The sequence below is a fragment of the Melopsittacus undulatus genome, chromosome 4 (genome assembly GCF_012275295.1).
Source record: "Melopsittacus undulatus isolate bMelUnd1 chromosome 4, bMelUnd1.mat.Z, whole genome shotgun sequence".
In the NCBI taxonomy this organism is placed as follows: domain Eukaryota; kingdom Metazoa; phylum Chordata; class Aves; order Psittaciformes; family Psittaculidae; genus Melopsittacus; species Melopsittacus undulatus.
The window spans coordinates 94,655,248-94,679,833 of record NC_047530.1 but is presented as its reverse complement, the minus strand read 5'-3'; the positions used below and the strand labels follow the sequence as shown (position 1 = coordinate 94,679,833).

The 24,586-nt window shown below is 34.9% G+C and overlaps 1 protein-coding gene across 1 annotated transcript in view; it reads left to right on the top strand.

Moving 5' to 3' along the window:
* Positions 1 to 24,586, top strand: part of PLCE1 (phospholipase C epsilon 1) — a 121,818-nt gene that overhangs the window by 17,739 nt on the left and 79,493 nt on the right. The window contains exon 2 of the mRNA XM_005144091.3: positions 23,697 to 23,985. Coding sequence (XP_005144148.2) covers positions 23,697 to 23,985 — 289 coding nt within the window. The remainder of the gene's footprint in view (positions 1 to 23,696; positions 23,986 to 24,586) is intronic.

Here is a 24,586-nt window from a genome sequence, read left to right as displayed (position 1 = left end):
TTCCACATGCTCCTAATTTCACAGAGCCAGCTCAGGTGTCTGTACTGGGCTGCACCGCTTTCCTAGCTCTGCAGGTTTATTACTTCAGTCATGGTGCACAAACAAGATGGAGATTTAATTGCACATGGAAACATTCATGGTTTGTTTCACAATGGGAAGTAACTGGCTACTTTAGAAGTATTTAAAAAGATTCTTCTTGACAGTAAATTTACTTACAGTAGACTCAACAGACTTATTACATTTGACTCCAAACTTCATGGTTCTGTTATTCTTCTTTTAACTAATTTATTTCCCAACATTTAAAGACAAATAACATTTTAAAATCCAGAACAAGTGTTTATGTTATTTGCAAAAATTACAGTTGAAATGCTTTTGTGCTGTATTCTAACAGAGCTGCTTTCTGAACTAAGCTGCTTTGGCACTTTTCTGTGTTGAATGTTTCGTGTAGGAACAGCATGTACAAACTTACCCCAATTTTAACTGTTTCACTGGTCAGAAAGCACATGTTCAGTGGAGCCTTGCCAAAATAACTACAGGTTTATACTTCTCACAGTGCTCTGTTCTTTCAGAAACACATGTATGCTACATTGGGAGTAAGTTACCTGGTTTGTGCTATGCATTTACTGTTTCATATGATTATTTACCAAGCACTTCAAAAGATTCAACAAACATTGGTGTCTAAAGTTTGCAAAAAGATCCTTTCCCATCATTTCCTGTAAGCATTTTCCACATACTGCAGTTATCTTCCCATTAAATGCTGAATGATTCCTGCCATATTACATTAAAAAAAAAAAGTATTTTTCCCAAACTACTTGAATTATGGTCAGCCAGGGGAGAAATATAAGTGAACTCTGTCCAGAAGAGGCTAAGAGATAAAAAAATTATTCCTTCAGGAAATCCATGGTAAACCCTCCTCCACTTGAAAAGCTGGGCAGGAGTGTTAATGTTTTCATTTCCAACTTAACAGCATGGTTAGGGAGGCAGGTCTTTTTCCACCCTGTGTGACCAAGCAGAAGAGTTAGGTCTTTTCATAGGCTTTCTGATGATATGTACATCAATTAGTCTTGATCTCACTTTTTATTTTGAAGAATAAGGTCCTGATGTATATGTCAAACCTTACTTTTCTGAGATTTCCTCCCCCCTAACCTTTAAATGGTTTAAAGCTGGTCTTTGGTGTTTTGCTGACTCTCTTCTACAAAAAAGACAGAATAATCTTTCCCTGAGGTGAATTTGCCCATCATGGAGCCAACCTCCCCATCTTTTTGTGCTTATATGGTTTGAACAGAGATGATATTTTCTCTTGAATAGTCTTATGTCAGGACAGTTATGTTTATATGAATGTAAACAAAAAGAAGATTTATTCTGAGCAAATTATCTGAATATAAAAGTTATATTCAATTTGCTTTGTGTCATTGCTTGAAATGTTCTCTGTGTTCGTATATGTATTTGAAAAACATTTAAAAATCTGGATTTATGAAGAAGTTAGGCTTGGCAAAATGATGAAAAGAAACATTTTTTCATATACAGAACAATGCAAACACTAAAAAAGATTGTACGAAAGAAATTCAAAATGAATTTTCTTCAATCTTCACTGTTACACATTTCAGACAAGGTTAGGCTTTAAAGCCAAGGTGTTTACAATACAGCCTGTGAATTTCAAAAAACATCCTTAAAATCTTCTCTAGCAGATTTTTAAATGTTGGGTGCCAGATTCCTTGTTGGAAGAACCTGATTATCCATTTTACTTTCTACTAAATGAATAAGATTGTGGGCAAAGCTTTTTGCTTGTCCATACCCTTGTATAGACAATTCAATTATTTTCAGTTGGCCATTGAAAACAATTTTCCTACCAGTAGATGGAATCAGATGTAAATCTTAACTATTAAACACAGTGTGTAGCTGTGTTTTCTGATCTGGCCAGAACAAATAATGAGTAGCTCCAGTTTTGAAGTTCACAAGTAATAGCAGCTTTCTAAAACCAAGTTAGCTCAGAAGAATAGAAATGGGGTTGATAGAAAGTTAGCCTTTATATTTAACAATAGAATGGCTTTGATACTGGTTGCCTCCATGCACTTTTGGAGAGTACTTGTGGATGGGTTAAAAATGTTCAATGATTATTGACGTTTACTACTGTCAGAAGGTAAGACTTTCTCCTGGATGCCATCTTATAGTCATGTCCTGGTATTTTTGCATGTCTTGAGTTAAAGAATATCCTGTTGTTTGTTAATATCCAAGAGTTAGCGAGCCATAAACCAATTTATCTTTACCCAACTCATTGAAAGGGGTATGTAATTCCTTGGAAAGGTCAGGCAATATACAAAGATTTGTCTAGCATTATAATTGTAGCAGTTGAAGGAGAGTTGTTCAGTGGAGTTAAATACTGGAAGTTAGTAGTTACAGGCTTACCTGTGGACTCTTTCTCTGAATAGTTCTTATTTTGGAGATGTTATTTAGATACTAATTTTCTCCACTTCTGTGTTTGTGACACAATAGTAGTATTATGTACTGATTTTGGGGTACAGTTTTCCTTCCTCATTTTGGAAAGTAAGAGAGAAAATTCACGGACCCATGACTGGTAAAACTTTTCAATGAACTTTGGAAATTAGGAATATAGAAGAAAGAAAATGTTCAGGTACTTAGTGATGGACATTTCTGGCAAGGCTTTAACACAGACTTTCCACTTGTTTTTTTGTCAGTATAAAAAGTGGAAAGCTAGGCTTCAGTCTGTTTTTCTGAATTCCTCTGAAATGGTCTCCTGAATTTTTGTCTTCCTTCATTCTTACCAGTAATTTTATGAGCTGGAGAGTTCCCATTTATATTTTTGGAGGAAATAATTTTTCATGGGGATGTTTTTCTCCTTTCACCAAGAAGAAGCTTTCCAGGGATGGTTTGGATCAAATCATACAGAACATCTGTGATGAAAAGCATAAGTTTCTGAAGCTTGAAACAGCTCTCACTTTCTCAGTGAAAGGACTAGAGTACTTAATGTATTGCAAATACATGTCTTGGTACAAAGCTTCTAAAATGTCTGTGAAGCTAAAGCCCTTTGGGACAAACCTATACAGGCAAACTTACTGAAAGTCATGTGGGAGAAGTTGTAGCATGAGAGTTCTGCATCTGTTTTTTTCTGCTTTGGGACAGATCTGGCAAGCAGACCAAAGAAGGTATGTGGGATGTTGTCTTCATTTTCCTCCCCTTTTTCTCCTTCCTGCCTCCTCCCCTAGGCTGTATACTGTGATACAGTTCCTTGCAGATATGTGCTCTCTCCAGTTCCATTGATACAGAGAAGTAGAAAGCCAACAAGATATGTATTTAATGATTTGTAGAAATACAGAGCTTACTTCCATGCTATAGCATAAATTTTCATCTCTTTGCAATGTCAAAGAAGGCCACTGTGAAATTAAAGCTATTTTGTAATTGACAAGCTCTTAATTAAGAGGTCATATAGTCAGTCTTCTACAGAGATGGTTTGTTGGTTTGTTTGCTTTGGAAGGAGAACAAAGCTGAGTCATAGGGCAACTTCACCTTTCTGTCATGAAAATCCTGCATCTGGGGAGAATATCATCTTCTGCTAAAGCAGGTTGCACCATTTATCCCTCATGTGCTGGCACAATAAACTCTAAGCTGTCATCCCTCAGGCATTTTGCAGTTGTTTGTTTACCTAAAATTCCTTGACATTACTGGGAAAGCACAGCTTTTCTTTCTTGGACTGGAAGAACAACAAATAACAAAAAAGCTGTTGATGTGGGTTGGAGGGAACAATATTGTTCATCTGTTGGATTCCACAGAATGAGTGGAGTCTCTTGTAAATGTTCTCATGCTCTCAGGTCCATATATTGTGGCATTGAAAAATCCACGAAAACCTGTATTTGACAGGAAAAGCATTTGGTTTTCTTGCTAACCCTGTGCTAAGACAGAGAAAGTAAGGATGTCTTACTGATGCCTTACTCCTGACTGGCTTAGGCATGTCAACACTTGTCGCATGTCTTACATGTGATATTGGGAGTGCCTAATGAGATCTTGAGAACAGCTCAGGCCTGAAATCTTGGATATAGACTGTAAGCCTGCTTCACCCAGTCTCTTTTGTGTAGGGAGGCACTTTAGGGTGCTGAGAATTTAGTTAGCTTGATAAACTTGTTTGTGTGGAAAAGAATATGTTCAGGACTATGGGGACGTGACGATCTTAAATTCAAAGGTTAAAGAGCATTACCAAACTGTACATGGAATTTAGATAGTGTTTTGTTCTTCTGCACAAACCCTAAGTCCCCAAAGAGGAAAGAGAATTTCATTGTTTATCTGCCAGAAGTGCACTTAAATTGTGTTTGAACAAATTAGTGAGATTCTTGTTTTGTTGGGACTGCCAAGAACAGATTGGCTGTCTTTGAAGTATTTCTTTGCATAGTGGATCACACTGCACATTAAAGAAGCTTGAGAGAGTAAAGAGTTTCTGGGATAATAACATGGTCATAGGCACTTAAAGTGAAGATTTTATTATGGACTCCAGGAGTTGGGCTTTTTCTGTTCAAATTATATCTTTTGTTTAGGTGCTTTGTTCTCAGTTCTCAAAGAACACTTTTGTAGTGATTGTAGAGTAATAGTTAAGAAAAAATGTGAACTTTAGCAGTGTATACTATATAGATAAAACTAGAGATTCTAGAGCTGCTTACCTAAATGTATTCCATACTTTTAAGTCATTATCTTTTACTGTAGTCATGTTTCTTATCAGTTACCTTTTTTCAAAACCATTTTACTAAAAATCATTAATATATCCTTTAAAATGTTCATAGACTTAAAAGTGTCAGTACATTATGAACTAAATGCCCATAGATGTTTGCAAACAAACTTCAAATTTATCTTGGAATAAATCCTCTTGTAGTTAAGAAAAGCAATTAAAAATACTTACCTGAACTTTATTAGATTCCGTGCTTCGCTTAATTCAAAGTGGTTGTTGTTCCCCTACTTTGCTGTGGAATATAAGCTGCCACTGGGACTGGAGTGATTATAGGAAAGATGGACATCTTTCCATTAATCTCCCATGTAAAAGTGGGGCTACCCATTATGAAGACAGATTATGGTTTCAAAGAAATGAAGGAACAGGTTTGTCACGTAAGACAGGCAGCAGGTGGAACATCTGTAGATGTTTCTGTGTTTCCAAAGAAACATTTGGCAGGCCAGCTAAGGAAGAATAGCTGGTTTTTGTAATATTTAGTTGCAAGACATGTATAACGATAGGAGTTTCCCTGAGGAGTTAATCTGTGCTGCGAACCTCAGAGTGGTTGGAAGAGTATTCGACATGTTTTCTGTGGGAGAGGTATCTTAAAATATTTATATATTTCTCTATCAAAGAGTCTCAGTTTTGACAGATGCTCTTCAACTGAGCTAATCAGTAGCTAGAGAACATAAAGCAGTGTCTATGTACCTACTTAGGTTGTCATTCTACATAGAAATGCAGTCATCATTGGGCATAAAGTAAGCAAAGAAGGCTAGAGCTATCCCTCTCACTGATTACCAATGCTGACTTTTTCTGTTGCTCTTTTGCTCAAATATCATTGATTGATCCCTATTTCCGAAAGTTGAATGAAACTGGTGTATGTGGAAGTGTTGTTTACCCTGTCTTTTCATGCTTGGGTATTACATGGAAAGACTTCCGTCAGTATTGATACCATAAAAGGGGATTGTTTTCTAGACCCAAATCCTTGGCAAAAAGAACCAAATTTTAGAATATCCTGTAGTTATGCCTTTTCAAGCAAAAGTACATTTTCCCTGACAGTAACAGATAAGAAATTTCTTCTGTCTTCCAGCACTTGAGGAAATCAATCACAAATTGCTGTTAGGGAATTTTGGATACCAAAGCAGGTGTTATAATGTCAAGGCAATACCAGAAGATCAGTGATTAGAGATAGACAAATATTTTTTTTTTCTAAAGAACACTTCTCCACAGGTAATTCTATGATATTTCACTATTTCTGTAAAACTGAAGTTCCTGTAGAAAAATAGATGCAATGTATTCCAGAAAGTCTTATTCAAGAAAAACATGCATGTGAAATTGTCTTTGCTTCAGTTCTAGAAAACTGTGTTGTAATGCCAGAACCCACAGTACGTAAAATGGTCATAATGTACTTTAATGACAACATTTTATACAGTTTTGTAAATATTTTTATAGAACTCAGCTTTTTCCTGCTATTTTTACATTACTTGTTAGATGATGTTATATTTAATAATGATCATCATGATAAGTACTGTTAGTGCAATAATCTTTAAACATTTGTACTTTTTTTTTTCCCCAAAGTCATTGTATATGTTTTCTTTAGACAGGAGAAATAATAAGCAATGGTCTCTGCCATGTACCCTTTTACTGTATTTGTTGCAGTCTGTTAATTATTGTAAGAGGACACTGAAGGATGCTATTGGGTTTTACTGATTGTTGGATGTCTTTCATGTTGTTTACTTTGCTGGTGCTCTAGCATGTAACTGTACCATACATTTTCATGGTTTTTCTTCTGTGTTAGTTTTTCCATAACTGTTAATGGAAGGCATTTTACAGACAGTAAGGGATGAGTCATGTTATTTAGAATATATTTTCAGAAGATATGCAGCTATTCCATTTATTTCACAGTTTCTTCTACTCAGTGGCTTTCCATGACTTAGTATTCTCAGTTGTCATTGCTTTTCGATCAGTATTTGTCCACAGATTTCAAGAGCAGTATTTCAGGGTAAACTAAATAGTAACAAGGCTCACTTCTCAGATAAAGTTACCCAGGTTACAACATACAGATTTATTCAAGTTAATTTGAAGTGTGACCCACTTTAAGGATTTTTCCTGAGGAACGTAAGGCCATGCACTCAAGATATAGCCAGTGTGCTGTAGTTCTTCCATGGGGGCTCACTCATCTATATGTTCATCTAAAAAAAAAATAAAGCATTTCTAAGGCTCCATATTTCAGTTCCTGAACTAGGAAAAATACTATTTCATCCACTTTGTGTTCCTCTGTGACCCTCTTAAAGCAGCATACAGCCACCCTTGGAATTTTTAGGTTTGCAAAAATGACTTGTGAAACAGTCCTTTCCTGTCTAAATTGTGCCCCCTCGTGAAGAAATATGGTGGGTCAATAGAAAGGACATCTGCAGAGTTAGAGTAGAGCCGTGTGCAGCAAACCTCAGCAGTATGCTTGGGAACGTTTTCATGAGGACAGCCATTAAAAATAATTTTCTTGTGTTTATATAATTTGGCTGAAAGTTTTATTTACCAATTAATCTATATATTTTCTGCAATAATATAATTGTATTAGTAACCTAGAGATGATAAATCTGATGTGGAAAGAATTATTTTATTTTTACTTACAATGAGTTTACATCATTCTGGTGACATTATTTTCTGTATTTAAAAGTACATTTTAGAAATTACTTAATGGCTAACATTGTAAATTTTTTTTTCTATAAATTCATATAATACCAGGAGTCTAAGGCATTCCTTTCAGATATATTTAGCATTGCATAATTTCATTTGCACTAACATAAACACAATCTCCAGTATATTAGCAAAATTAAATATTAAATATGTCAGATTTTGTTATCGGTGTGTCTGTGGTTAAACTAAAATGCTTAGGGAGTTTTTACAGAGAACAGATTTCCACTGACTGTTGGAAAAGTAGACTTGTAAGAGCTGCAGAGGTGAGGCAGCACCATGTGAAATGCAGTGACAGGATTAAGATTTGGCAATGAACTTCCTTTCTCTCCAGGCTCTTCGGCAGTCTCTGTAGATGAGAACAGACTGTCATCCTCTATTGCTGAAAGCTAGCTTGCAGATTCTGCTTGTGTTTTCTTGTTCACATTCTATTTTCCTTACCAGTTGATGTGACATGGATGTGGATATGGTGAAACACAAGGGGAAAAGGTATGTTTCATGTAATATAAAATATAAAAATGTTTTCTTACTGCAGAAATAATAGGAAGATTTTACTTCTTCAGAAAGAAGAATGTAGAGCTGCAGAAAAATATATTCTTTATATTAAACAGGATATTTCTTACTGGAGCATGCTTCTTTTTCAGCCAGTACTTGCCCTGCAGATGTAAATAATTAGCAATTTCTAAAAGTCTGGGGTTTGTTTCCTATTTTATTTAAATTAGGCACATTGCATGTGAATGTATACTAGCTTATTGTGTTTAATTGATTGTAAAGCCACTTACAGAATTTTAGTACTTAAAGTTGTAAAACTTGGTTGAACTTCTCTCTAGTTATTTGCTTAATTTTAGGTTCTAACTGTATAAATAAAGTAATAGAAGTACAAGCTTTTCTTTTTCTTACTTTCTTGTTTTGATAACATACTTAGACACAATTAATGAAGTCAGCACTAAAACCCCCAATGAATACCTCACTGTTCCTGTAAATTGATGAAGAAATATTGCATGTACAGCAGGAATTTATAAAAAACAGTTGCTATTTTTAGTGAATTATGGTGAAATAAACTGGTTATATAAGATTTGGGGTTTTTTAATATTCAGTAAGAATATAAATGAAAGCAAATTTTGTACCTACCACTTCACCCAGTGTAATTAAGAGAAAAATGTTTGGTAGAAATACAGTCAGGATGATATTTGATTATTATGTCTGCTTTTATAAAGACTAAAAATCCTGTTTTGTCTTACTTTCACATTGTATGCATGTGAAACTAAAATTACAGGCAACTCACTTCATACTAGTGAAGATAGTGAAAGAACTGTTTCCTTTTCTCAAACATATGTTGTACTTTTAAATAGTTGAAAAAACTTGAAAACTGTGTAATGTTCAATTCCTATGCTAGTCTTCCAGTAAAGTACTATGTTTCAGGAATTTAGACTATGAACAGTGCTTTTGACTTGGCCCAAGCAATTTATTGTGTAGTCTGGTTAATGAGGAAGCCAAGTACCTACTTGTAAAAATAACTTAATAATGTTCTTTTTTGTACATAAACTCTAATGGTTAGTAAGAGCAAGTTGTGATGGTTATCTTTAATGACCACAAACCCTATTACTGTGATAACTTGCCTTATTTTCACTTGTATAGCAGGAGGAGTTTTACCTTTCTGATGCTTTTGTAGTTTAGTGTTGTAGCTTTACTATGTTAAAAGCAAATAGGCTGGAAGCATTATGACAAAGCTTTGAGGTCTTCAGTAAAAGGCCCACATATCTGCTTTTTCCTTTGTGTGAAGTGATAAAAGGTTGATACAGTATGAATAGTGTTAAAAGTCATGTATACTGTGATAATGTATGTCAGCATTAGGCTGTGGGACTTTTCTTCCAAGGAGCTGAATAAATGCATAGGAAGATAAAATTCCTCTTTTAAAATGTGTACAAAGTGATAAAAAAGGTGATTGTGGGATATACAGATATAACATTATTAACTGACCATATTGCTAAGTAGCATGTATGTGAATATGGGCCTTTGCTGATGTATTAGTAAGTCCGGAAGAGTAATGCCCCATGAAGAAAGTAAATACACAGGTAGCCAGTCAGGAGCTAAAAAAAGAATGACTAGACTAAAATGTAAAATTACAGTCAAGTACAGATTGGTGGTTCAGCGTTATCAAAGCCATTTTGGTTTATGGAATAGTATTTGTTGCCATCTTTATTCCTTCTTGCTTCTCAGTTAATTTTGTGAGAGGCCATGTCTCCTAAGAGCTATCACTTTTGTATCAATTATTTTAATAATCCTAAACTATGTGCCCAAATTTTCCATCTTTTATTTTCCATCCATAAGTAACTAAACTTCCATCATTGCTTCATTTTCTGTTTTCGTATGGTCTTTGATAGATAAATCTTCATAGGCAGGTTTCATTGTAGAAGAATGTATTAGTACAGTTTGTAGAGTAACTTTTTGAATATAGAGGCTCAAGTTTAAAATAGATTTTAAACTTACATGTCTCAGATGGGAATCAGCTTTTTTCACCACAGGATTGCCCTTCTCTATGCTAGTATTAAAAAGGTTTATTTATTTTATATAGATTTGGGGTTTGATGAGACCTCTGTTACTAAAAGCATTAAAAACATTACCTTCAATAGGTAATTATTTAAAATGAGAGAGTAACCATTTTTGCTTGGCAGTTAACCGAAATATCAACTACAGATTTTCCTCCCTTGAGTACATGAATACTTTATTATGTACATGAAAACTTGGTGCAGTTAGTTCAAAACAAATCTGCGCTCAGCTCTGCCAAATCTATTGAAGGGCACTATTTTTCACTAAGATGAAGCTTTGAAAAAGTTAAAAAAATTGAAAATTGGGCATGTGTAATTATAAATAAATGAGTCAATTTTTTTTTTAAACTGGTGTGATCATGAAAGAGAAGCTTATAATAGGGATCTAAATTTTATCCTTCATTTTGAGAGGTTAAGCATATACATAGGTCACTTAGACATATAATAGCGTTATATAATTGCAATTTATAAAAATGATTGCAGTGAAAAGAGTGGCTATGACTTTTGGTAAGGAAGCTGTTGTATATACAGAGTTTAGTTGAAGCTAACACTAAAGCAAAATAAATCTCATGGATGACTAAACTGTAGTCCCTGTGTCTAAAACAATCCCCAGAGAACAAGAAAGTTAATTTGAAATATTTTTGTTCTTCTGGTCTTCAGCCAGATGCCTTAAATTCTGAAAATCAAGCCTCAAGTGACATTCCACTCCAGTGGGAAAGGAAAGGAGAACATGTATTTTGGTCCTGCAGAATCATATTTAATTCATTAACAATTAAAACATGTAATTTAAATACTGAATTACTGCTCTCTCATTCCCATTCTCTTGTTCAGTCACTCTTTCTCAGTCACTTTCATTCTCTCCCTCTTAAAACAAGCATATTTACTTTAAAAAACATCTTCCAACTGCGATGTAGGAATATGAACTTTTGGAAATTGGAGAACATTAGATTACCTATCTTGTGCATTTCAGACAAGTAGAACTGAACTGGAAATAAAATTAATGAGTCATTGTCCCATGTTCAGATCTTGGAATTGGCTTTGAAAACTCCATTTAGAGAAAGCAAAATAAACTTGTAAATTATAATGTAAATGAATGCCATCATTTTATCTTTTTAGCTGATTCTGATGAAACTTAGTAACTCCTCCAGTAACAATTACTTTGGTAAATATAGTTTTATTCTAGTATGCAGCTCTCTTAATATACATATTAAGTAATACATATATTAAGTATACTTAATATAAGTATGGCCATTAGTGTGTATTAGGTATCTATCATCAAAGTTATGTCATAAAATGAAAACAAGATGTGAAAACTGAATGTACTGTGTTCTGCTGGACAGTTATTTAGTTTAAAGCAGTATCTGAACACATCAGCTGGAAACAAGGAAAAGAAGAAATTATTTCGTTAGGTCACTGCATTGTGTATTACCTGTTCACACTGCCTCTACCTTAAACTTTCCTAAACTTTTGATACTTCCTATTGATATATATTCATTGTGGGCAGTGGTGAATAAAGACTCCCTTTTTATCAGCAAATTAAGGTTAAATATAATTTAAACATTAAGTTCAGAGTATCAATATTCTATTGGTACCGTGGGCAAGGAATGGAGCTTTCCCTGTCTCTATGTAACTAAAAAAAACCCAACTCCTCAAAGTGGAAAATGTCTCTTTATAGAACAGAGTTGTATTGTTTCATGAAATAATGTTTTGTAGCCTGACCTAAAAGTCTATTAAACAATTCAGTCATGAAAACTCTGAGAATTTCCTGGCCCCTAAGTACTATCCAGAATAATCTTATAATTATTCATGTGACCCTGCGAACCCCACAGCTGAAGTACAAGCAAACAAATAAGGCATGGATTCAGTGTCTACAAAATTAGAAAATGAGAAATAGGTTTCCTGTGCAAAGAAAAATGCTCCAAGTTGCTCTTTTATTATCTGTATGCCATGGGTAGGATGCATAAATTTTACAACTGGAGTAACAGTCCTACTGATCTTTGACAACATTATCAATTACAATAGGTTTTAAATGACAAAAATTAGAGATACAGCAAGCTTCTGTGGCAGTTTATGTATATGTAATACTTCTGAGTAATATTTCTGAGTGTAGATCTAAGCTGTAGACTGTTTCTGATAGATTTGGAAAGATCTGCCTTTCAACATAAATCCACATGTACAGTACAATAAAATCCCCATATCAGTCAGTCTGATACAAATAATAATAGTGATTATATAAATACAAATTTTTATTACATGTACTTTGTCTTTTAGCTTTGTCACATTTACTCTGAGCTTGAGACCCTTGTAAGCAATTTGAAGCAGTTCCTTTAGTCACAGAGGTGCAACATCACACCATATAAATACTAAATTAGCCAGTGCTGTGAACTTTAACTGCTATCATTAAATATCTTTTCAATTTTAATATCAAAGACACAGGAATGAAATAGACTGAATGAAATAGACTCAGTACTTTGTGAATCAGTTATGTAAGTATATGTCTTAAAATAATACTTCATAAGAACAGGTAAAGCCAGAGTTTTGCAAAAGTAGTTACACCTGTCTTCGTCAAATACTTAAGATTATAGAAAGAAGATGATAAGCAAAATATTTAAGGACTGGTAAGACACAGTCGTTGACAGCCATAATTTCTAGGTTTTCTGTTTCATGCTTTGTTTTTAACATGGTCCTGTTGAAAAGAGATCTCTTCATGCATACTGTGAGTTGCTCTTCAAGCTTATTGTCAATTCTGTAGTTCAGAAAAATGTAACTAAGCTCATCTTTCAAAGTTGTTTAAAAAATCAGTTAACGTGCGTGGAGATGCAGTTCCTTTTAAATGTGTGAGCTTTGTGGAAGCTGTTCCTCAGATGGAAGTGTTACAGTTGTTATAAGGTACAAAATCATACCGATTCCTGCCTGTATCTGATGTGTGTGGGGTTGTTTGTTTGTTTCTTAAAGAAAATCTAGACTCCCTATTGCTTCATATATAGAACAATGGTTGAAACAAATAGACATGTGGGAAGGGAGCTGTTGGATTCCTCAGCACTGAATGCTCAGCATTCACCTGGTTTGAATGCACCTCTCATGCTGTCGGTGTTTCAGAAATTAAAAAGATGAACATGATGCCTGTTTGAATATTAAAATGATTTATATATGTTCACCTTTGAAGACAGAAAGCCTTTAAGTATATGTTAAATAGAGTTTTCAGTAGCTTCTGGTTTATTTCTTACTATTTTTTACTTTCATCTTGGAAGCTTAGAGATCTATTGTAATAGTAGCATCCCATTACAGTTTGATGTTCCAGAGATGTACAACTAAAGGTAGAATCTACAATGAAAATGTGCACCTCTCTTGATTTGGAATTATTTGGTTGTGGCATACTTAATATTCTAACATGAAACAGTTTGCGAGTTATTTCGGTGTGTTTTCTGACATGGAATTTTAATCCTAATTACTTTTTATTTTAGATTATTACTTAGCTACAGTAAAACTTCTGTTCTCTATTGAAAAGTCAAACTGCTAGTCTTTTTCTTGGTTTAAATGCTTTTTATAATACACCTGACAAGTTTTATATGAATGGAATATCTTTGATTTTTTACTAGTAAGAAGTATAAAATGTCATTATTGAAATATATTAAAAATATATGATTTTAGAATGAAAAGTGTTTTATTGTTTAAAACTTCATAGACAGTTTTGAAAGCTGTTAAGTAATTCAAGTCCACGTGATAAGGTGTTCAAAGATCAAACTTTCATCTTCTCACTAAATGAAGGTGTACATTAGCTTAGTAGTAATGTTTAGAATATGTGGTTACTTTTAGAATAAAGTTGAAATAATGCAGATGTTTGAATAGAGTGTATTTATTTAGTTATTAAATCAGCAAATTTTTGATAAAATTTGGAGGAAGTAAATAAGCACTCATTTAGAAAATAAAAAAAGTGTGAACTGCACAAAAAGTTGACAAGTCAAACAGTTATCAGAAATTTAGCTCAGCATATACCAAGTTGTAAAATACTATAAATATGATATAAACTGAAGAAATTAGCAAGAGAATTTAGTAATCAAATAATAACTATTAAGAAAGATTTTTTTTTTTACATATGCTTCGGTGCTGACAGAAATATAAATATAGCTGGCTTGTCTGAACAGAAAGGTATTTTTGGCCTTTTCTGTGTAAGATAATGGAACTCTCACTTTCAAGGCCATTGTTTGACGTTGCTGTGAGTGATGTGAAGAGCTCCTGTGTTGTGTTTGGTGTCATCCTTTCATTTTCTCCTTAATCAAATTGAAATTTCAAGTACTTATGAGCAAGCTTTCAAATGACAGTTAATTGATGCCTTTTGTCAGCTTCTGGTTTATATCTTAAATTGATTCTTCTTAGTACTTGTTTGGATCTAAAGCATATTGTTATGAGAACAAACACTGTTTCTTCTTCACCAGATTGATGTTCTTTAAGAGTAGGACTTTCTGGGGGTGGGGATGCTGTGGTAATCTGTGCCCCATGTATATTAGGTTGCTTTTTCTGTCTTCCAAATTTTTGAAGTCCATCTTTCCTTTGGTAATGGCTTTTAAAGTAATTAGTACTGTTACCTCACAAAAAAGGAAAATTAGGAAGTAATAGCAACCAGGTTTTACCAAAAGTGAAAATGACAACTCATCAGACTTTTGGGCCTGCTATTGCTATTTCTGGTCATAAGTAAAACCAACTCTCAAATATATTTTGTTTCTTAAAACTGTATAATTATTTTCTTCTTATTGCAAATGAAAAAATTTTCCTACTAAATATATTGAGCATATACCAGAACTGAATGGAGATGGCTGATATTATTTCTGAAGAATGATGAGTTATGTTTAAGGATTGCCTCTGCAAGATAGTTTGATCCTTATTAAATTCAGTTTCTGCTCCTTGAAATGATCTCATCCTTAACAGGAAGCGATTAATAAGAAATATTGTCTGGTGAGGTAATACACATTCTGTAATTGCAATTGAAGCTGTAGAGAGCTCACAGAACACCAGTTAATGAATACTAATATTTGGGCAAATCTGTGCTTGTTCACTCTTATGGCAACCTTCCAGCTGCTGTCGATACTGCTGCCTGTGTTACTAAGGTGAACTTGTCTGTTTTCCTGTGTCCTGTATTCTTCTGTGCCATGTTGCCCAGTTACAAGTTACTGTGAAGAATTTGATACACATCAAAAATTGCTGTTGCATAAGTGAGCATTATTGCTGTGAGGCATGGTACTCAGTAATTGTGCTCTGTGCTGGCACTGGAGGACCCTCTTTATCCTAATCATTGAAGAGAGAGCAAAAGTTTGAAAAGCCTTTGAGAACAGGCACTGCAATGAGGATACTGACAAGACAATTGCTTGCTGCAGTGTTTTATCTAAATTGTTAGAACCTGAAGCTCATTTACAGAAAAGCAAAAGAAAACATCTGGGCCTCCCACAGTGACTGTAACACTAGACCTTATTAGAAAAGCCATGAGTGAGAGAGTTTGTTTTGAGTATGCTGGAACAAACATTGACTCCTATGATGACAAGATGCCTGAAGACGGTATTCCTTTCCTGTGATCCGTTCTTTCCTTCGAATGTGTAAGGTGACTGGGCAGACTCTGCTGCATGCTCTGTCATGCCATACATGCTGTGCCTTGGGAAGGTCACCTTACTTTTGACTCAGTAGATTTATTCCAGGGCAGTGAGGGCATACATATGGTGTTTGCTTTTACTCACTGCTTGCAATTGCAAATTATACAGGCAGATAATTTTCAAAATCACAGTCTTGTTAGATGCATTAAAAAAGTAAACACAATGCAAGAAAAAAAAGCCCAAAAACCAAAACCAGAACCAACCAACCAAACCATCTTACTTCATTTTTCTATATTTCCTTTCTGTCCTCTTTTACCTACTTCTGCTGACTGCATTCAAAGCATCCTCAGTGCAGTGACAGAGGTCTTTCTACCTCAGCTATCTACTCAAAACATCTTCCCCTTTGTCTTTCCTGATGCTTCCATGCTGGTGGGCTGCTGCAGTAAACAAACTTTTCCATTTCTTACATTCTCAAAGTAGCTCCAGGTTTTGTTCTTTGTAGTTTCAAGCACCACCTCTGAACCACACGACCCTGAATATGCCTGAACTACCCTATAGTAAATAGTGTATTTGTCACTGGCAAAATTGTAGAGGTAATAGTTACTGTGTATATGTATTTTGAGCAAGGTCTTCTTCCTATCCATGCCCCCCAAAAGCAACAGTAATCTCAGTATGCTATGAGGTACACTTCAAATTGTTCCATGACACTGTATTCTTCTATTTTCTAGGCATTTTTTCAAATACAAAATAGCATTTCAGCAGTCTAGGGATATTTTAAGGAATTTTTCCATTAAGAAAAATAGTATTTCAGCATTCGAGACATTCTGTTTAAGCACCATGTGAAAATACATAGAACAAGATATGAACATATTAATTTCTAGAGGGTGCTGTTAACTCCTGATGTTCCGAACAGTCTTTGCACAATTACACGCATTTTACTGCAAATATATATTTATAGATCCAGCTTTCTTGCTGGTGAATTGCTGCTGCAGCTCTGAGATTACATACGTACAGATTGCCTGAAGGCTATTTGTCATCCTGACATGCTGTGGTGGATGGTGACCATGTCACACTGTGCCAAAACAGACCTTTACTGCTATTTCTTAAACACAAATGCAGACCTGCACCACATGGCTGTTCCAGGAGAAGTTCCTTCAGGTGATGACAGTTCTTTTTTTGTGTTGGTAAAGCTGCAGGCAGGCTAGATGGCAAGTGCCATTGGTGAAACTGAAATGAGTTCTGGTTTGCAGAACACTCGGCTTGCAGAGCCAGCTGAAGGATGACATTCAAATACATCTCCAAAAACTTTTGAGTGTGAAGAAGGCCATCATGATATGTAACCCTTTATTTTATTTCTTTTTAATCTGGGATGGCTGTTAATACTTTAAGAATGTTTCTTGTTAGCCAAAAAAGATGGAGCATGAGATGTTGGAAGAGGATTCGTGGGAATTTTTTTGAGTTTGACCCCAGCTTGTAGAACTGCAGTTCCTTCCAGATAGCTGTTTCCATGTTTGCCACTGTGCAACCAGGGAGAAACTGTGCAATGGAGTGTCGCAGGAAGACAGAAATCGGAGAAGCTTGAGATAAGTGGTGAATCTCATGCAAATTTGAGTGTCAGTACATTTTGCTAAAGCTTGTGGATGACCATTTGTCATCATCTGCTTCATCTTGAATAGTAAATACGAATGGAATTTAGTTGACCACAGATTTTATCCCTTGCCCCACTTGTCTTGTAACATACCAGAACTTAGTAAGACACGTAGCCAAAAATTTGATCAGTTGTTCTGGTGTGTGCTTATTTGGTCACAGGCTGCAGAGGACCACCAAGAATAAATGTCTATCTTTTCTACTCCAATGTGGAAAACACAAAAAATTTCTCAAAAGGGCTTTTGAAGGCCTCACCTATTTGTTTGCTGACGTGAACAAGACACGTCAGTGGACAGAGCTGAGAGACAGTCTTGACACAATAGACCTTTCTGCTGTTCACAATGCCATCTCTGTCAGTCATAATATCCTTCAGCTTTGAGCAACCCGCATAACTGAGATACAGAGCTCTGTCATATCTTCTTGAGAATCTTAAGTACATGAGAGAAAGAAAGACAGGTATATAAACTGTTCTAGAGTTAACATAAAATGCATTCAGTGTTTAATATATCTCAGTTCTTGTCATTGACATGTAATCAAAAATTGTTACAACAGATTCCAGTTATAGAAAATCCATGAGTTAAACATTTCCTTCTTCCTGAAAATCAGAAAAGTATGCATACTAAACTTGTAGCACCCTCTTCATTTTCTTCGAGGAAGGTCTTGTAGAGATGGTCAGTCTTTGATCTTTTCAGGTGCAGAACATTTGCAATGATGCACATTTGAACCCCATGGTCACCTCCAGTCTCTAATGCTGTTATTTTCTTAATTTTTTAAAAATGTACTTCTGCAGCTGGAACCCTTGGAATCCATGCTTAGTGCATAATAATACGAAGCTTCTGTCCTGAAGCAGAATAACTGTCCTGTAAATAAAACACAGTGAATTTATAAATTTGTTTAAAAACCCCAAAGTGTTTGTATATGTTTGCAATTTCACCGAAGGTTTGGCTTTCTGCAGGGGAAGTTTGAGTCATAATGAAGTTGCATGCAGATGCTTGTTAACTTGCTGTTCTATATTAAAGATTTAAGCATGTCTTTAGTCTACATTTTATTGCAATTTAAGTAAAATATTTTTCAAAATTTTTACTTGGTGACCCCACCAGCAGCAATAGAAAATAAAACATTTTTGCTGTAGCTTTTGAATTTTCTTTTAATAAAAGCTTTTTTCCTGTTAACATTGCAAACATCCAGCCATGCAGAATCTGATTGCTTCCTGTTGTCTTAACCAAATTTTATAAAGAATTTCTCTTCAGAGATGCCTGAGCCTTATGAGAGCATAGAGAGGAAGTCGATGAAGGAAGCACTGTAACTAGATTCTGTAGTGCTGTAAGCAATAAGCATGCCCAATCAAGTAAGCCTTCTCAGAAATGGGATCTCTGCAAACACAGTGCTGAGAAATGGGCAGCTTAGGTCAGAAAGCCTGCAGTGCTTTTCCAGAGGTGACCTTCAGAGCCTTGTCCCAGGTGTCTTTGTACCTGTAATGTTTACTCAGACTATATAGTTATAAATGAAAAGTGGAGAATTGACTGTACAAAATAGTGGGATTCATTTTTGCACAGCAAGAATTATTTCTGAAAATATGAGACAGATGAAATGCAATCTCTGTATTGGTTTAGAAATCTAAGAGTTCGTATGACCTGGTTTTAAATCCCAGAGCAGTGGCAGACCTTTATTCATAGATTGGTCTGTCTGATTTTCAGCATTTCTGCAAATCCCAATTGACAGTTGTTTGTTCCAATGTCTTTGAAAATCAAGCTATAGGTATTTGAATTAAACTGTTGTGGAGTAAATACACGTGAAAGTGATTGTAATGATCCTTGGTCATGGCTTCCAAGCGATTACTATTAGCTTAATTTGATCAATATTAATGAGGGGTTTCTTCTGAAAAACCTGCTGTAAATGAAAGAGAACCATCAAAATATGCTCATGTTAATTATTTTATTTTTTTTTTCTTGGAACAGAGCATATTTGGAAAGAGCAGTGTTTCCTGTCATGTTAATAATTGTGTTCAAGCTCATATATTCTGTAAAATCTTTGTGTTTTCAAGGTAGATATTTAAGTGATCTTCAAGACATACTTTCCTGAGAGTTATTGTTAATATACCATATTGGTTTGCAGGCATGTAAAATTACTTTAAAAACATGTAACAAATAACGGCTTTGTGTTGCAGGAATGCTGCACATGAGCTGTTGACAGCCCTTTCTAATAGAAATGCTCTGTAGCTAAACACACACAAACACACGCACTCCTTCCTCCCCCATTTCTGTGTTTCATTTTGATTATTCAGGTTATATTAATCGAGGTTGGACAGATGCCGATCAGAAACAATGCAGTGAATTATTAAAGCCCCATTAGAGTCTATTTTCTGTTGTTTCTGTAGCATAGTAGCACTAAGCATAATTTTTTGTGACTGTTCTTTAAAATGAACTTTCTGGGTACAAGTATTCTTTATATAAAGTTAGAGAAATTAAGTCTCCTTCTTAATAATAGGAATTTTCAGTCTCCTTAATTCCAGTTTCTGGGTTTTATATGTGCCAAGCAGCTACTAGTTGTTTGGCAAAATGGTAACTTGCCCCCAGGTTCTAAGCTACATACCTGAGACAGAGAAAACATGAAGAGAGAAACAAATAAAAGATGACAGTAAATAGGAAGAGATATGTGTAAGTTTAAGTAAGAAATTAGAACAATTACTTTAGCAAACGGCAATACCCAGTATTTCCAGTACAGCAGAACCTGTGAACTCCAGCTTCATTTTGGGGGAATATCTCTCTTAAACTGTAGGGCTAAGAATGGTTGTAGTGTTTAATTTCTGCCACTTTTACATAGGAAACCTACAGTAATGTCTGTGGAGAAAAGGACACAATGCGGTTTGAAATTGTAGTGATGATTAAACAGAAGAAAAGATTATGAGAGAAAAATGTGGAATAGTTTCAGGGCCAGCATGAGTTGCTTGTTCTTGTAGTTCTTACAGTTATTTTTAGAGAATGTCTTAATAAAATATGTTTGTTGTCACTGTAAGAAAGTTTTATTGCCTGAAGGTTATCAATAAACTAACTTGCACAAACCCATTTTAAGTTACTAGAAGCAAAACTGAGTTGTTTTTTTTTTTTTAAAGTAGAGTTTTGATGATTTATTGCATAGTTACTAAGACCTGAAAATATGTTTTGTTTCCATTTATTTTCCAAATATGGACTTTGTTGTAAAACTACCAGGACGGAATTCTGCCTAAATTCGATTTTGATTGTAATGCTAATTTTCATTGTTTTTCTTCTTTAGTATTCTGGAAAATTTTATATTGCTAGTAATTTATTTTCTTTCCACTTATCATTAAAATCTCTTAAACAATGGAAGAGAGTAAAAAAGCAGCAGTATACATTCATTGGAATACCAGTGTATTAGTATATTGAGTTACCTGTTTCAGCTCATTTCTTATTTTAAAAGCAAAAAGAAAAAAAAAGAGAAAAGAAAAAGTATTAGAATGTATGCTTGTCTAAAGTAAATCTCAAGGTTTTATAATTGCATATAAATTTTACCATATACATGTTTTTTACTCATTACGGTGATATATATGAGAGTTCAACCCAAACTCCTTCTACTGTGTGTCAGTACTTTGCAGTACTTAGAAATTTGAAATATGTCTAATATTGCAACACTTTCAGATCCAGCTGCTGTCCTCCGTTTCTTGTGAGTTACATCTCAATATGTAGTATGTGAGATAGCGCAGCATCAGATTGCACACGACTTTGAATCTTAAGTTTGAAATGGAAGGCAAGAGTGAATCAGGAGCAATATGCTCTTGTGAGTCATTGTCTTTTGACAGGTAACTGTCAGTTTAGTGCTGCATTTCACTCTTTTTGGTTCATGTTAATTTTTAATTGCAGTAATCATTCCTTCGTAGTGATGTAGATCAATGTAACTACATCTGCCAGAATGAACTGTAAGCCCTGGCTTCGAATCAACTTTTTTTTTGTATGCCAGGCAAGATTAAGTTTCCCAGATTCTCTAGTGCAATCTCACTGAGAGGTGATTTTCCCTATCAGTTACCTGAGGGATATGTTCCTATTCTGATTGCTTCAGTTCTCTTCAGTGGCTAAGTATACACATTGTAAGTCTGTATTTTTTCCTGAACTCATCTCTGTTCAGCAGCAGTAACAAATTCAGAGCTTCAACACATCAAAACAAACAGTATTTGAAAATGTTATGTGAAGCACAGAGTCTTTGGAGACAGCTAGTGCCCTGAAGTCTACTTTATACAAAAGAGATTAACACCATTATTCTATGTACAATCTCTCCAGCAAAACACTGTCGCCTACTTCTGTCAACAAATGGTTTCTTTGCTTTGGCAGCTGAAGGAAACGTTGGTTGTGTAGGCAACAGAACATGCCTTTATAAGTTACAGAACCAAATTTTAAAAATATTTTGGAAGGTAACTACAGTTTTGAGAAGTTGAATTATTTTCATTAACTAAATATTTTTTTCAACAAGCCAAGAAGACTAATCATGTCTGCCACGTGTGACACACTCATAATCCTTGTGTAAGGCAGGTTCACTGTTTTACAGTACACCTTTTGGAAAGGTGCACATCCTACTGTTCCTTGCAGACACTCACGTGATTAAAGGGTCTGCCCACATCCTACCCAAATAATACACTTTCTAAGAGTGCGTTTTCTTTCTGAATAAAGGTGGAGATGAGCAGTGTTCTTAATGAGAGTTTAAGAAACCATGAAACTGTTGTATACCAAAGAAAAAAAGATAAAGATGCTCAGTAAAAGTTTGCTATTTCTAGAAGCTGAAAAAAAAATCTGGAAAATTTGCAGGGAGTGGAAAAAAAGTATAGATGCTACAGCATTTCGCAGCATAATGAATCACAGAAATGATACTTCTAATGGAAGTGAATTCTAAAAGTCATAGGTGACATGATTTATGTTAATAAATGTATCAGCGTTATTTTTCAAATCACCGAATTACATTATTAATGAATTATTGTATTTTAAATAATATGTGACTGGTTTCCCCAGTAAATAGTTAACATAAAAATAAAAGCTAAGAAATACATTCATTTAGATTGTATTTAACTTTCTTATTTATGGCAAAAAAAAAAAAAGGAAGAAAGAAAATTTTGCCAAATTTTGAATTTCGTAGCTGAATCAAGGCTATTCTGAGTTTCTTTACCTGGATGAAAGAGTTACATCATTGTTCACAGCTTCTGTTTGTAGCGGGTGAGATACCTTGTTAGATACCTTGTGGGAGCAGAGCGTTTGAGCTGCCCTCACATACATGGCAGGGTAGAAGGCAGGCCTTAAGGCAGAAGTGGAAGTGTATGCAGATCACTGTCAGAAGTCACTTCCCTCCTTGGTTACATGGCTGGGCATGTATGTGTCCTGTGGAGGTTGCCCGTGCTTCTGACATTTGGTGTGCACAGGCTGTGCAAACAGTTTCTTATGATTTGACTTGGTGCGTGTTTGCTTGCATCATAGGAATGGATGTGATTTCTGCGGTTGGTGGATAACTGTATTTTATTTATGTGTGGGGAAGGATGGCATCAAGAAACAATCCATTAATCACAAAACCCAGTCATTATACCATCAGCTTATTTCTTTTGTGCATCTAAGGATTGTTGAGGAACAACCCCATGAAAATTGTCTCAGCACCTGTCCTCGTCACAGTTATAATGATCTTTCCCTTTGTTAATTTTTATTTTGGTAGTTTACACTTTGTAATTACAAAGCACAGATCATTGAAACAAATTAACATTAATTAGTAAGTCAGCATACAAGAATGCCAAGAATCAAGTCTGTCCTTGTGTACTAAATGAGATGATTTCTTTCAGATTCTTGCTTTGATCATTAAACTCTTTTAAGTAAGCAAACATTACTTAGTTGCTAAGCCACAGAGCGAAGTTCATTAGTGTGTTAGCACAAATATCGGAAAAAGAGTACTAAACCAATATTAGATAGAGGACCTGTGCGTAGGCTGGAAGTAATGCAATGAGCATGACACCAGAACATTTTGAATGATTGCTCACAGAGATTAAAACAATTTCTGTTTGCAAAAACACGCCCCATTCAGCAAGAAAAAGTGCAAACCCTGAGGAAATCTGTTTTTCTGCTACTGATGTCTGTAGGACTTTACTGAAAGTACAGTAGATTTAATAGTCTTATGAACAACTTTATGTGTGTTACTTATTTAGATGTTGGCCAGATGTATTGATGTGGCTTTTTTTGTTCTCTTTGTCTAATGTTGATCCTTAAAACTGGTTTGCATTAGAATGCTCTTAGCCATAGATAGAAAGCCAGAATGCCATCTTATTTAAATAGCCCAACTCAAAATCCTCACAAAACAGTTTTGGATTAATAGATATTTCAGGTTTAATGCATAAATGTGGTGGTTAATGCAGACCCTTTTTGCAAAGGCTGCTGAAATTGCATGAAGTCACACTGGTTTGGAAGTTTTTGATGCTCAGTTTGTTATCTTCAGCATATGAACTAACATTTCATGCTTTTGCATTCTTCACAGATCTTCAGTACAGTGAGAGAAGAAGAAGGAGCAGAAGACATTTTGGAATATTTTCCTCATCTTCTGAGAAAACTGCCAACATTTGATGCAGACTGTATATGCAACAGTGATGGCTTTTGTGTAAAACCATGTGTAACAGGTGCTTACTGTCAGTACCGTGCCACTTTGCAGAGGACTGCTCTCTCTAACTATATAACTGGTGCTTTACTAGAAGCAACTACATCACTAGGAGCAAGAAGTGGTCTTTTAAATCTCTTCGGAGGATCGACTGGAAGAACAATGCTTAAAGGTAATGAAGACTTAATTTTTAAAGTCTGCCCACTTCAAGTGTAGGGTGCATTGCAAAATATAAAATACTACATACTATTTTGTAGTTTATATACTTCTATCTGAAGTCAACAGATGAAAAAGATTTTGATGTTTTCAAATATTTTCATTTGTCATCATTATGTCATAATGATTAGCTGTGTTACTTTAATAAAGTAAAAATTCATGCAAACCTGAAAAGATTCTTATTACAAAACAGACACCTTTTCAGATTTTTTTTCTTTTTCTCTTTAGAAACATTCCTTTCTGCATCCAAAGTTAATGCCTAAGCCATTGCTGTTAGGGTGTTCCTTTGTGTAATTCTCTTTTGCGAAGTGCTCATGGGCTGACTTGGGTCAGGACTTGAGAAGGGAGTATAAACTCTACTTGGTTGTTATTGTTATCCTTATACAGCTAACTGTCAGCATAGCAATGTGTGGTAAGTCTGTACCATTCATTACTGATTTATTGTTGATCTTTTCCCAGATCTGCCATTTTTCTAGTACTGGATCATTTCAAATGATATGGGTACTGTTTATGGTGAAAATGCCTATTGGAGGATAGATGTTATATACTAACTTTCC